This window comes from Ciconia boyciana, chromosome 16 (assembly GCF_034638445.1).
Source record: "Ciconia boyciana chromosome 16, ASM3463844v1, whole genome shotgun sequence".
NCBI lineage: Eukaryota > Metazoa > Chordata > Aves > Ciconiiformes > Ciconiidae > Ciconia > Ciconia boyciana.
Window position 1 is genome coordinate 10,117,194 of NC_132949.1, and position 15,630 is coordinate 10,132,823.

At 38.3% G+C, this 15,630-nt stretch overlaps 1 protein-coding gene across 3 annotated transcripts in view; it reads right to left on the reverse strand.

Moving 5' to 3' along the window:
• Positions 1–387: 387 nt before the first annotated feature.
• Positions 388–15,630, reverse strand: part of OGFOD3 (2-oxoglutarate and iron dependent oxygenase domain containing 3) — a 49,302-nt gene continuing 34,059 nt past the window's right edge. For all 3 annotated transcript variants that reach the window (XM_072881491.1, XM_072881492.1, XM_072881490.1), the window contains one exon: positions 388–4,675. In XM_072881491.1, coding sequence (XP_072737592.1) covers positions 4,539–4,675 — 137 coding nt within the window. In that variant the 3' untranslated portion in view covers positions 388–4,538. The remainder of the gene's footprint in view (positions 4,676–15,630) is intronic.

Below are 15,630 nucleotides of genomic sequence, written 5' to 3' on the forward strand. Positions count from 1 at the left end.
CTGAATGGGGCTAAGATGATCGATGCATGCCAGAGCCATCTGCGGTTCAGGAAGGAAATAACTCTTCTGCTGTTCTTGGAATGTTTGGTTGGATTTCCGCACAAGAGACTCAAAAAGGAGAGACAGGAGTTGGAATTCCCCCCCCCCCCCTTGGGGGAAGAAAGAGGAGGAGGGTGGTTGGTTGTATTACCCCCACACACACAAAGAGCCCTGACCTCCACCAACATTTCCTGGGTTTATTCCTAGAATTTAGACAAGAGAGAAATATTGCACAAAGCTACACATGAGCATGTTAGAGAGATCCAATTCACATGTAAACGCTGTGTAAGGCTATCGATGTAGAAGGAATGTGAGGAACTCTATATTAAGAACAAAGCGATCTTTATTTACTGGGGAAAGGAAAGCTATAAAGGAGAAATTCAAATGTACCAAGAATTGCGATTAAAGAAGAAACAAAACCAGATTTTCTTGACAGCATAGTCATTATCAATGCCATTTCAGCTACACTTTTATTTTAATGTGCAGATCATTATGTGCTACAGCCTCAGAAAGTACCCTGTTGAGATCTTGACCTTATAAATAAAAATAAGACATGAAGCTAAATTTCTGCTATAAATCCAAATTAAAATCTTTTTGTAAATAGACTATCCTGGTAAACATTTCTGGACTTGAAATTCATTAAGATGGAGCTTAGAATATTTTATGTGGACAATACATATTCAGGAAAATCTCAACATAAATGTACCTTTCCAAACTTTCAGTTGATTTATGGGTAATTAAAAAAACACAATGATTCCACAGCTGCTTACACAATGAAAATTTTATACATGAGAAATGCCAAGAAGTCCACTCAGAATTCCTAGAATCTTGTCATAGGGGATAAAAAATTAAGATAAAATGCATCCTACGGGACTGAAAGCTAGATTTACACTAAAAGCCTAATCTGATCCCATACCTGTTAATTTTAGAAAAGTTCCTGATATTCCCCAAAACCTTTGAATGGAAAGATAGTTTTAAAAGTAGTACAATTTCACAGAAGCCCTCAGGAAGCTTCACTCAATCTCTTCGTAGGGATTCAAACTCTGGCTTGCTCTCCTGCCGTGTTTCCTATTTCACCCTGGGACTTTTCACACAAGCAGGCTTTACCTTTCTTTACAAATATTTTTCTTTCAAAATACAAATCAACATTCCCAAATACTTGTAACAAGTATGCTTTCAGGTACAAGGATGTAAATTTAATGTCAGGACTTAGCCTCAATTCACACTGAACATGTACTGACCTTTCTTTACTTTGTTTGAACCACGAGGGCTCTTTACAAAGGTTCTCACACAACTGGGAAACATCAAGCCAAATTCTGCTGTCACCGTGTGTTCAATTAAGAGTACTTGTCTGCAGGAGCTTGGCATCAGATTTATGTTAGTTTAACAGAACAAATTCTGTCCTCGGCATAATCAGAGTTCTAAGAAACAGAGCACTGCATTTCCCAGTAGCAACAGGCAGACTGAACCTGAAAGAGGACAGACAGTAATTAAAGTATTTCAGAATTATCTGTCAAGAACTGGGAAGAGATACCCTTAATAAAAAGTTACTCAGGGTATTTAAGGGGACTAAAATAAATTAAGCCAAGTTTATTTCTAATGATCGGTGAATTCTGCAGCTTCCACTCTGCCCCAGGAACATCAGCCTTTCTGCAATTACTGTTTTCCTGCTGGAGGCTATGTTCAGAATCTTTTAGATGGCACTGTACTTCCTCATTTGCTATTTAATTTCTTCATAGATCTAGATATTGCTTTTAGTAGTCCAGATATTAAAGCTTCAAATAGAAAAATCTTGGTTGGTACTGAAACATACAGCATATTGAATTATTATACTTCTTTCAAAAGATGAATTCTCTTACCAGGTACAGCACACATTTTTCCACAAATTATATTTGACAGGTTTGGTCATCACATTGAACACATTACTGAAGCTTAAAAACTCCAAAAGACAAATACCAACTTGATTTTATTTCTGAATGACAGTCAATGCATAGCACAAGAGATGCACCATGTTTGGGAGACATTACAATACACGGCATCTTCAAAAGATGAAAATCCGAGAGGAGATTAGCCGAGATCTCCCCCATGGTCTAGCATCATCTTGTTGAGCAGTATTTATATTATAGAAGGCAGCTCTGAAAATGCCATTTTCATTTAGTGCAACTCAAAGCCTGCATGACAGACAGAAGTAACTAACACTTTTAAAAGTGGCAAAGCAATTTATAGGACAGCATTGCAGAGCAGTGATAGGACTTACGGTGAAGTTAAGAATTTTGGAACATAGGACCTCAATCTGGAGAATCCCAACCCAAATCCACACAGGTCCATTCATATTTAGATTCCACTGCTATCAGGTATTTTTGTGGAAAAGGCCCCACATTTAAATCTCAGTGTAACATTAGGAATCAAGTTTTAAGCCAGTAAAGCAGTTGCTGGTGATCTTGGTCTGCCTTCACATAAACTTACAACTTGAGTGTAATGCAAATTTATTGGAATTAACAGGCTTTGAGACATGTATTTAGATACAGAACCCAACTGACTTTATTATTTCCTGGCATCCAGCCATTTTAACAATTCTTTCCTTGTTAGCATGGACAAGGAAGCCTTTTTCAGGTTTGAGAACAAAGAAATGAAATTACAGAAGACCCATCTTGCTGGTGTGCCAAATGAGAACACTCACAACAGAACAAGTCCAAGTATCCTGTCATCATTCCTCTTTATATTGATCTTCAGTGTAATCTCCTCCAATACTTACTATTTCCATAAAAGGGTAGATTAAAACAAAAGTGAAAACTGTATGCATTAAAAAAAAAAAAATCAAAGCACCCTTCCAGATTTTCAGTGTTTCACAGAAATTATATAGACTATTAATAAAACAAATGAACATGTTTGCTTCAGAATTTGATTGAGAAAAAATTAGGTTTTCCTACCATTTACTTATCAATGCACTGACCCACAAAAATCTTTGATTGTAATAAGAAAGCAAGGTAGTTGGCAAGATTATCTATTTGTTTGTTACTTTATCTGTACTGCAATGCAATTGTCCCCTCTTCTCTGAAGTCCTTGCAATTTATTATTCAAGGAACACCACAGAGTAATGGTCCTAGTTAATAGAAAAAAGTCTTCATACTAAACTGAAAAAGCAAAGTCCAAAAAGAGCTATTGAGAAACTTTCTGAAACAGATAAAACATTGTTTTGGACAAGATAAAACACAGTATTTCACAACAAAAGATTTATAATTGCATCAACAATTAAAAAAAAAAACAAGCTTCCTTCAACTTGGTCTTAAGACCACATTAAAAACATGTATTTATTGGGCCTAAAAGTGTTTTATTATCGAGCTCCAGCTCAAGACCATGTCAATTTAAAATGTAGGTGGACACCAGTTTCCCTCAGACCCCACATACCACAGTCCACAGGTCCGTGTGGTTTTGTTAGCCAGCCCGCCAACAGCAAGCCAAGGTTTACAGGATTGAGTCTAAGGAGGCCAGAACTGGCACATGGAAAACCACAACAAAACTAGCTTTTTTTCTCAGCTGTTCCCCTCCCAAATCCTACTGCCCTACCTGGGAATTAGGTATCGATGAATGCTCAGATGAATCCAGAGGACTGTCTGATTACCTCTGCCCAGCTTTCCTTCTTAGTATTTACTTAAGGTACAGGGTTACATGGTCAAGCCATCTCCATAAAGAGCTCTTAATAACCTTAATACTGGGCTTCCAACAGGAAGACTGATCATTTTTGTGATGACTCAGAGAAAATTAGGTGAGTTGGGAATGCTGTATTCTGATCAGAGGGATCTAATGCCATGACATTCCCTAGCACACCAAAGCATTTGTAATCCAAAAGCAGTATGTTTTTTGGCTAACCAGAGAATTGTATTTCTGACTTTGTATTAACTAGTCCCAGTTTGTAGCAGAAAATATCTGTAGTAATTCAATTTAAAAAGTTCAAGTAAGTCCCAGTAGTCAAACCATAATGTATTGCACACTAATGCCCATGCTAAGGAGAATACATTCCTCTCAACAGAAGGTATGTTCAGAAGAATAACACTCATCTTGCTCTACTATCTTAGGTCAAGCTTTCTACATCCCATTAGTAACTGAAGAGACTAAATAATTAAACAACAGGTAACAGCAGCATGGGGAGTCATATCAAGACATGGTCCAAAAGATAGATTGTCTCTTAAACTGGGGAATTTAAAAAAATAATAAAAAAAAATAAAGAGCCCACTCCAGGACTCTTCTTTGTAGCCTATCCCTTTAGGGCATGAAGACAAACCATTTTCAGAATACACCAAATTTAAGATGGTCTTTAAGGCACCGTTTGCAACATTTATGGAAATGGACATGTGAAAACAAAATGTATTACAATACATTAATACAGCTGGGAAACTGTAATTGAATGTGAGGTTACAAGAGATGTTATCTCCCTCTTTCCTCTCCTCTTGCAGGGCTTCTCTCATTCCATTTGACCTCATGTTCCATCCCCAGGGGAATTACATCAAGACTGGATCCCCAATGCCATGGTCTGGGTTGCAAGTGAAGGAGATGGTGATGGCATAGCGAGTGCCCCAGTGAACCTTTTCCACCCGATGAAGATTCTCCGATCCAGAGGTGAAAAAGGAAACCCGGCCTGTAAAGAAAAAAGTATTTAATCAGTGACATGGAATTTGCCACTCAGCTATCAGCTCTCTACACAGTTTTGCTGTTGTCTCAGTCCAACTGTTCCCTAGCTACCTGAGAGCCCATAGGTCATCACAAAGACAAACGAGCTTATGCTGCACTCTGACAGCTTTATGTACTGTTTAAAATGTACATTAATCCTTTGTGCTACAAAGCTGGAGATGTAATTCCACCGTATCTCATCGTTTATAAAAGGCAAGAGGAGGCCAATAACATCTGCATACAGTTCTTAGTTGCCTCAGAAAAAAAGGCAAGCAACTCTAGTGACCATCAGCAAAGTGTATTGATTTCCTTCCTGCTCCCCTTCTAGTCTGGCCTCTAATTTTAGACCAAAGAAGGAGGAAGTACTACAAAGGTGGCAAAAAGTCTTCAGTGAAAAAATGCTCAGCAGGTTTACAAGCAGTTGTTTCAGCCTATCAGCATTGTACCAAGTATTTGCTATAGCTTTTTGTGCAGTCTGATCACTCACTGCTCAGCCAGGTTAGAAAGTTATGTATCAGTCATATACAAATTAATTTTCCTTAGAAAGAGACACTCCATGAATGCATGGGCTTGGAAATTGTTTTATAGATGCAAGCGCTTACTCCTGTGCTTCATCCTGTCCAAGCTTTGACCACCACCCTGCCTTGGGGTTCTCCAGGCATTAAGTGGCATCAAGGTGAAATTATTTTCTTTGCTTCTAAATGAGTTACTTTTATAATGACAGCAGAGGTATATTAGCATCCCACTTGATGAAACAGCAGAATGGAGCCCTCTGCACTTTCACATTATTAAACTGTTCTGAGAACACAAGAGTTTGATGTTTAGCAAGTAACTCAGAACTGACGCAACTCTGTAGGACTGCTCAAGTTCTCCTGAGAAAGCTAGTAATACTCATATGCACAGCTGTTTTATCTCAATAGCATGTGGTTTTCCTACTCAGGCTTTTTTTCCACTGTTCAAATTAGATTAAAGTTTGTTAAAAAGCTTATCATAGGGAACTCATATTGACAGTCTAACTCTGCCTGGGACTCATTCACAATCAGGCAAAAAGTGAAACATTTACATGCCTACTTAAAATTTGCACAACAAGATAAACTATTCCAACTATTATACAGTCTCCACTGCAGAAATGGGCACCAAACAACATAGCTGGTTTTCTCTTCTAACTAAAGGTGATCCAAAAGATCCAGAAGTTATTTTGCTTGCGTACTCCTAAGCAGCACACATGGGAGATTTGAACAAAACTAGACTGGCCTCGTGGAGCTCAGTTTACCCACTAATCTCTAAAGTCTATTTGAGTAGCCTCTGAGTCCCTTGCATATTCAGTTGCAGTTCACATTTTATCTTTCATAGTTCACATTGTCTTTCATAACTGCCAAGCAGAAGTCATATCATACTCTTCTCTGCCTGTGGCTGCACATCAATAATTGGTAAAGCTATATATATATATAAAAAAAATAGATTCATTCGTATGCACAGCTCATTTACACCTTGGCATCCTGCTTTTCTGGATGAAAGACTAAATGAAGGCAATGTACTCCTATCCTATGAGTGTTGCAATGAACAGGACTACCCTAAAGATTTCATACAAAGTCCCTGTGTCATGAATTTTTTTTTCTTTTAAATCTTATTTCAACATCATTCAAGTACTTTATTATCAGTCCCTCCCCTACTCACCCAAAGCTTTGCCTTAAACTGATTTTCAAGCTTTTTTGTTTGTTCTCTTATTAGTAGTAGTAGTAATTCAGAGTTAGACAAGTTTCAGTGTATTGTTTATATTGTTTAAGCCAGTTAAACTGGATTTTTTGGCTATACAGAATGTCTTTTAATTTCTGTCTTTAATAAATATGTCTTCATATATATGGTATCTTATAGCTCCTTGTGCATCTCATCCCATATCTGTCAAACAGGGTCTCCAAGTCACTGAACAAGCCTACGGTCAGTTTTCAAAGATACTTTTCCTCACTTGGGACGAATTGCTTTTAAACTAACTTCCACTGCAAAATTTTGAAGCAAAAGCACACTCTCTCCATAGTACACTATTTTTAATAGTATAAAGGTTCAAAAAGAGGATAAAGAATGTTAATTCCCATCCCAGCTGACAAAACCTTCAAGGAATATATGGCAATATCATTATCCAGAGACTCCTGGGGAAAGAAACAAGATAAAATAAAGCTGTACCATTACTGGATAGGATTACTTCTAGGACTTTCAAGCACACCAAGACTGGACCCTTCATAATCTTGCTTCAATACACAGTATATGGAAACCACTTCAAAAATTAAATCACTACAAAAAAGCAAGCAGGTCAGGACTAAGCAAGTTCCTTAAGAAAGCATGGACCTACTCCTAGGTTATAACCTGTCCTTGTTCTAGCTAATTTTGATCAATTTTGAGTTAAGATTTTAAACCCCAAAGTTCCAAACTATGAACCATATTAGTAAGTTAGTAGGATAATATGCAATATGGGTCTGATTTTACCTGTGAGATTGCATTCAGAGTGTTTAAAGTGCACTTTAAGTGCACTGCCACAACTAACATAGCTGTGATAGGATTTCTCTCATTGTGAATGGTGAGGAAGACATGCATAGGGCAGTTCCACTAAGCTCTCCAGACTATGAAATATTGATAGAGTGAATGCTGAGCTTCATAAAAGATTATTGTTGTACTACAAATGCTAAAGAATGGCTATGCAACTATTCATTGCAGATAAAAGTATGTATGTACTATTTCCTGATGAAATATTTTTGGTTGACAAAAGCTCAGGAGAAAGTGTAAAATTCTAATCCCATTTCCTTTGTCCTTTTCTTTCATTATTTAACAATGGCCTCAAATTGGTCTTTTAGTTTTTTTCTCCCCTCCTCTGACCTGCCTGTGCAGATTTATTTCCAACATGCTTTTCTGCTCCACTAAAGAAATCTTGACTACAACCTCCTAGCACATAGTTTCAGTTTGATTTATGAACACTTACTGTTAAAAGCGTAAGCTTTTTTGAGATCACAAGCTACTACTCAGTATAACTTTATATTATCTAACCAAATAAGAGAAAGTGTTTAATCCCTGGTCCTTAAGGGATGAACTTTTGGAGAGGAAGAAACAGCAAAGGGATCATCTCCTGTTTTGAGGTCCATGCTTCTAAGCTTTCAGAAAGAGGCCAGTCTGAGCTACGTTCTGAAGGATGAAGACTGGAATAGAGGTGTCCTGGGGTTAGAAGTGATGCCAAGGGTAAAAACCAAAGGATTTGTTTTTTTTCCACTGAGATAAATCTATAGTCTGAAAAGTATTTCATCCCGATTGTGAACATTTGACTCATTTTCCCCAATCATTGCAAGATGCCAAAAAATCCATTGCTTCTTTAGTTTCATGATGCTTTGACCAGTACCTCAACCTCATGGAAGGGTTTTAGATCCATAAGGTACAAGGAACCGTGGGCTGCTGTCTCACATCTATCATCTCCTCCTCACCTCCACTTTCCATTCCATGAGAAGTCAATCAGGCAGAGCACACCACAGAAATTAGTGCTTTTAGCACTTGGACATACAGCCCCCATATTAGATAAAAATACATTTTGTAGGCACTTCTATCCATGCTGTTTCCTCTTTTCTGCCCACAAACACTTAACATTTCTTCACAGCTGTTCCCAAATGGCTTCAAGATTTCCATCAGGCTGTCTAGTAATAGGGGAGTGAGCTATACTCCAGCCTAGTTCCCATGGAAGAGTGCAACAATGGACTGGAGGAAGTTCCTCCCACACAAATGCACTTGTTCTCACCTTTCTTATTAGAAGAGAAAAAAACCAAAGAATTGGAAAGATTTGTGGTAACCTCAAGACCTGCAAGAGCCTGTTTCTAAATGATTAGCTTTCCTGAATATCTCTACAAGAACAGAAGTAATCAATCCTTGCCTTTGATCTCTATGTGACAACAATACCTGAGTCTACAGCTTGTTTTCCTTTCCATGTTTTCTCTACTTTCCAGCATTAAGTGCTAGAAAGTGTGTTTCAAGATGGAGTTTGGTCCAATAAAAGCTTAGCTGATGAGCTTCTGTTCCTTGCAGATTGCAGAAAGTGTTATTGTGAGGCAGTCGCTCCTCTTTCTAGTTCACAGATACGCCTCCAGCTCTGCTTCTGTACTAAGATTAGTCAAGAGCTTCATCCACGGGTGGAGCTGCTTCACAGTCCCTTCTTTCTGTGGCCCTTAAGCATCCACACAAGTTTTAAAAACTTAAGAGTAAACAAAGGATAAATTGCATTGGGGATGAAAGAACTAATGTCATGGAACACTCAGGTGCAAGCTCATTTAAATACACCACCCTCTCACAGTGACCTAGGACAAGGAACTGCTAACAAGCTCAGTGCCACAGCATCCATCAAAACTGAGCCCAATCTTCAGTGTCACTGACACAAGTCAAGCTCTTAAATGCTGTCAGGCTGAGAAAAGCTTGTGATGTGAAAAACAGAAAAGGTTTTGCTCCCTGTAAGAGGAGCAAGACCTTAATCATATTAGAGGTAACCACTTATTCTCCTGATTTTTTGAGAATAAATTTTTGCACTGATCCACAGGAATCATTATTTATGAAGACATACAAGTGCCAGTCACAAGCTCCACTGCTATGAATTTTATGTGATCCTGATTTAGATGAAGCAACACTGTAATTTTCAGGAATAATACTTAAGCAGCAAAAGCAATGGATATTTCACTATGCAGCAATTATGTCCCATTTAATTACTCAAACAAAACCACTAGAGGAATATAGGTATTAACTATGAGCTTTTGCTTTTCCTTGCTTTTGCTTTTCTCACTTTTTAATGACATTCATAATTGCCTCTTAGCAATTAATTATTTTTAGATGTACTCAGAAAATACAACCACTGCACGAAGCAGCATATAGGTAGGAAAGAATTATGCATTCAGCTATATATCACAGTAAAAACGTAAGTATTCCCATAAGGCTTGCTCTCAGGAGATTTTATCCGTGTTGAATTTTAACATTCAGTTGCACTTCCATAAACAAGCTGCCTACAATTTGCTACCTAACCTCTGTACTGTGAGATATAGATTGGAGGAATATACAAAGGAAAATTTTAAATGACAACTATGCCCTTGACATGTAACTGTGACTCCAATCAAACCACTTGCGCTCTCATTTGTTTCCTTGTCTCTAAAATGAAGTTAGTACTGACCTATTCTAACAGGGTTACTGTGAAAATTAATTAGTAAACAGCATTACAATACTATGCATTTAACACACGTTCTGTTTTACAAGTATTATAAAAAAAATATCCTCTGTTGTTCTTATTCTGGCAAGAGAAAAAGTAGTAAGGCATGCCAGATTAAATTATAACAAGACGTAGAGAATATATGAAAGGACTTTGAGAACCATACAAATACTAACATACCACAATGCTCATAGGAAAAAATACTACAAGATTATTATGCCTCTAATATTACAAATTCATTGTATAACTTAGGTTGGAAGAGACCTTGAAAGGTCATCTGGTCTAATTCCCTTTCTCAAATCAAGGCCAACTTCTAAATGATATCCAACTTCTGAGTTCCATCAGGTTGCTCAGGGTCATACCATTAGCAATGTGAGTGCAGCATTCAGATATGGACATTTCCCAGGTATGTCTCAGGCACATATATTTTGCTACCCCCATGTCTCCTGTGCTTGATTTTTGAGCAGGGGGCATGGAGTAGATGACCTCCAGAGGTTCCCTTCCAGCTTCAGTTATTCTGATTACACATGGAACAGGCCATTCACATTAATATCAACTTTGGCAATCACTTTATTTGCAGCACACCTGTTTTGCCACTGGATTCCAAGTCCATTCATGCTCCCATCCTTCACATGAGATTACCACTTCGGCTTTCTTGGCAGTATCCTTCTGGCCCTTCTATTTTAATTCACTGACAAATTTCCTTGTAAACTCCTTGGGTCATGAGAACATCAAGGAGAAACTGCAAATTATGTGTTAGATTGTCTCAACCAACACTCGATCATGCAAGCAAGTAAGGGAATGATAACTGTCTCCTCGCTCTCCTCCTTGGTCTGCTTAAGCTGTGGGTAGACGCCAGGGAAGGGCAGGGGCTACCCCAGCCTGGTACCAGCAACAGGGAAGGGATGCAAAGCAAGTCTGGGGGAATGTAAGAGGTCTCACCTCCATCCACTGTCCACAGCAGCTGGTTGGGGGCACTGGAAAGACTGAGCTGCTGCTCAGAAAGGAATGAAGCAACTCATCTGCCTGATTAAAGGGAAGCAGGAACAGTTTATTTGGCACTACAGATCTATTCAACATCTTTCATCTTACGCACTGACAGCTTTGACTGTCTGCTTAACATTTACCAGCTCTAAATGTTACTCGGGAAAGAAGGAAAAACTGCATCTCATCTGCTGAATGACACCAAGAGGGAAGCACTGCTGTGACACAGTTGCACAAACATAATTGTGTTCTCATCCTTGTCATCTCTTTAGGATTACTTGCTAATTCATTCTCATGTAAAGTGTCCAAGAAAAACCACCATATTATTAGGCAAATAACCTGATAATAATATTTTCTGTAATCACACAATAAAACTTACTTAACAGATACACTTATTCAATTACGTATAAATAAGTGTTGAATGGGGAGAGCTTTAAGCAAGTCCTTACCTAAAACCCACAAAAGTAACATGGAATGACAGCATCTGTGAGTGCCCTGATCTGGGGTGAAGAGAGGGTGCCAGAAGAGGGCACAAGTAAACAATTTTTCTACATACATGCCAAGCACAGAAGCATAAAGAAGCCTACTGCCTAAAAAAAACCCAAACAAACAAACAAAAACAAACCCCCAAAAACCCACACACACCACCTAACTGCAACGGGTATCTAATGAAGCCTAGTTACAAACTTATCCCAAATGCATTTACGAGACAGAGAAATTACTTGCTGTTATAAATAAGATCACTCATTAACATAGCAAACTCTCCCCAGCCAGCTTGTAATTTGCAGAAGTATTATCAATAACTTTAAAAGTACTTGCTTCTATTTTAAATTCAGAAGCACCTGGACTGAAAAATTCCAAATTACAGTTTTTAAAGAACATAAGTGAACTTAATTATTTCCTACTAAAAGTACATGAGCATTTTTAGACTTCAACAGAATCCCTGCCTGCTTCTCTCCTATCAGCACAGTTGGTTGCTCAAAATAACAGCAGTTTCTGCCCTGTACATTATGTCTGAAGGTGTGACAACCTAGTGAAGTATTTAGAAGTGAAAACTGCATAACTTTCTCCTAATCACTGTTACCAAGTCTCACCAAGGCCTTTTGGCTCCATTTCTTCTCCCTACAGCCAAGAGAAGGACAGGGATATCACCTCTGCTCTGCCTTCCAGTTCTCCCCTTTGGCACTCAACCTCACCCAATGAATATGGTCAAGTCTGCTCTCTTCTCCCATGTTAGAGCACTCTGGGCAGCTGCAGAAGGTTTCTAAATTGGACTCCTACAAGAGGTTCTCACAAAGAGAAGCCTCTAAGAACAAAGTGTTGCAGTTTCAATCACATGAAATACCTCTGGATCATCTATTTTACTTTTCTTGACCTTGCTAAACATGGCATGTTTAGTAAAGCTGTGGTCAAATCACACAGATACTCAAGTTCTACGTGTTGGGCTTCTGATGGAGAAGGAATTCAGCCTTACATTTAGCAAATCACTAAAGCATCACACAAGGGTAACTTCTGCTGCTCATTTCTTATTCAAAAAATGGCCTTTAAACAAAAAGACTTCATGATAGCACCTATGGTGTGTGACGTTAACACTCACAAAGCTTAGGAACCAAGAAATGAAACATCATTACTGAACTATACAGTGTAACACAGCTGAACCTGCAGTTAATTTGGTATTTTGTTTTATTTTATCTGTTACATTACCTGAATTTCATCAGGTAACTGGTTGAAGCTGATTTTCCTCTGCTCCCTCTTTATGCCTTCAGCTTTGCTGTGTATTTGTCTAGCAGTATCAAATCAAATTCATGAGATATTGGCCTGCATATGCATTACATAAAACAAAGTCCTGCGCAGCAAGCAATGAAAAACACATAAGGTGCAATGCTACATGTGTTCATTTATAACCAAGTACTTTATACCAAGGAAAAAAGCCTTTAGAGGCCAATTCTCAATATTGACAGTGCTTCACAACACTCTGTGGTGCACTGTAACACAAGACATCTGTTTAGCTCCCCCTGTTACCCCAACACTCCTCAAGCCTTTCAATGGTCCAGCTAGTGTAAAGTGACCGTTACTATCCTCAGATGCCCTCAAAGATAGTGTATTTTGTATGAAGTAATTCATATAAGCAGCATGTGAAGTGCAGGTCTGACATGCGCCTCCCAGATACCTATTGCTTTATGGGCCCAATTAAAAGATTATTTCATTTAATGCCATCATAAACCTATCATCAAGCATCACTGGAATACAAAAACAGAGTCTGGAAGACAGTTATCCTTCCATGGAAAACAAAAAAGAAAGCAAAAAGAAAATCTTCAGAGTTCTACAAAGAAATGAGGCACTATTGAGCTATCTTCTACATATTTTTGTCACAATTACAACAGGTCCTCCTTTTTCTACCATTTCTCTCTGAAATCATCTTACCAGTCCCAGGTGCAATTTGTGATTAGTATTGCAAATCAGTAAAAATTGCTCTCCTACCAACCCATGAGCTTTGCATAGCTGGTTATTACTGCAGCTGCTAATGCCAGCTCCATTTATCCTTCTCTAGGACTGACAGCTACTTCTGTGGATTTTTTAAATCATTCTCAGCTTTCAGCTGTTACTGATTTAAGATCAAGATGTGCTCCAGTTTTACTGATTGGAGCAAAACTAAAGCTAGGAATGCCAGAAGGTTATCACCCACATCATCCAGATTCAATGTGGAGAAAGATCAGAGTACCTATAAGGGGCAGTGGGGGGGGGCGGGGAGGGGGAAGTCTGGAAATGTTACTTTTCATGTCATTGCACTTTCTGTCACTATGCTGCATTCCCTCAGCCTTTAGTAGTGAATTCCTCCAAACTGATTTTTTAAAGAGCACAATAAAATAAAGATATGACAAATTCCCACCACTTAACTTGGAGTTCTGCACTTATTCTCGTGATTACATGATCTGACAGTCAGGTGATATCTAACCACTGCAATAAAGGTACACTTATCCCAGTGAATGTACACACAGACACCCTGAAGCCCATTTCTGCACTGAGAAAGCTATGTATGCATTCTTAAACGTATGCTTCTCCTTACCTGAGCAGAAATAACTAAAGGCTCAGGCTTTGAGCATACACTTTTTTCCATTCTAAATGAAGAATAATCCAACTTCACAAGTTCCCAAATAGCTCATTTCTTCCATCTCAAATATTTTTACACTTTCAGAAACACGCACTTCTGACAGCTATGAAAATATGTTAAGTTTGATATTCAAGGAAGAGTCACATTTCACCCTCCAATGCACAAAATTCATTTTGCACCATAGATTATTTTCTTCCACAAACACACAGAAGAAGTGTTTGCAACCCTTCCTTCTACCCTTATATAATAAACAACTTGTATGAAGAACAAACTCCTTTGTGAGTTGAAAATAAGTGCAAAGCTGACCTTAAAACCAAGAAACATACATGCAAATAAGGAACACATAACTAGTACTGAGATTTCATTCCAACTGCAGCCTTTCATCTACACTTTATCATAAAGTCAAGTCTGTGACCTGTCTAATATTGCCAGTCCCCAAATTCACACAAGACTCTCCAAAATGATGACATTTTAAATACGGTTTACACTGCTAAATTTAGTAGCAGCAGAAAGTATACCAATTTTCATTAAAAATGAATGCCTTGATGCCTGCCATTTATTCTTAATCCTCCTGTATCTATTGAGGATTACTAAAACAGGTCTCAGGCCAGCAAAGGAAAGTTAATGTTGAAAGGGCTGTGGGCTTTGTTTTGAAGAACCTCATTCTAACCGTTGTTCTATTTCATTTAGTCTCTTGAACAGAGCTACCCCTGGTGCAAAGGATGAAAACAAAATGCTAATACCTCAATTTTGGAAATAGAATCAAGCCATTTAAAAGCAACAGATAATACTTTAGAACTGTTTCTTTGTCCAAAAAAATGTTTTCCTTTCAAAGTAGGATTTCTCTTGGCACCAGGAATTCTCTTACTCATGGTACAGTGAGTTTCTTGCAGCAGACAGAGGTCCTGACTTAAGTCAAAAGACACATATATACTTCTGAAGCCCATCAGGGCACAAGAAAGATGCGTTCCTTAATGCCACATTTGGTTATGAATTAGCCAAAGGTCTGTACATGTGAATTGGCATCACAGGGGTGACTTGTTCATGTCCGTTAAAAAGAAAAAATCTCAAGAGCCTCTAGGTTAACAGATTATAATTCCTTCTTAAAGCTAGAGGTGTTTGTTAATAATTGAACTAGGCAATGTTATAGACCATGCTACAAATTATATTGAGAGTCTTTCACTCAAATATGTGAGAATTGGTACTTACAGACTTCTTATACAATCCACCAGTGATACATACTTAGAGAAGTGATAAATGTTTTAAAATTAGGCTCCACTTCTAACAAAACAGTTTTCTCTGTCCCTAACTGTCTGGCTAAGACTGATCCTTAAACGGCGAGTGCTGTGAAAGCATTTGAAGCAGCAGTGGGACTTGCCTAGGCAGCACTCCAAAACGCAGGAAATCCCAATGTTTTATTTTTAATTGTCTTTTTTTGTATTTCCAATTACTGCTTTTCTGCTCTGCTGCATCAGTAACAATGCCTTTCTGTTCCCTACTGTAAAGTCTGACACTTTAACAAATTACTGCTCACAGAAAAGGAATGTGCTCATTTTGGCACACAGTACCAGGTTCCGAAAATGCAGGCTGAGACAACAAGAAGTGCCAG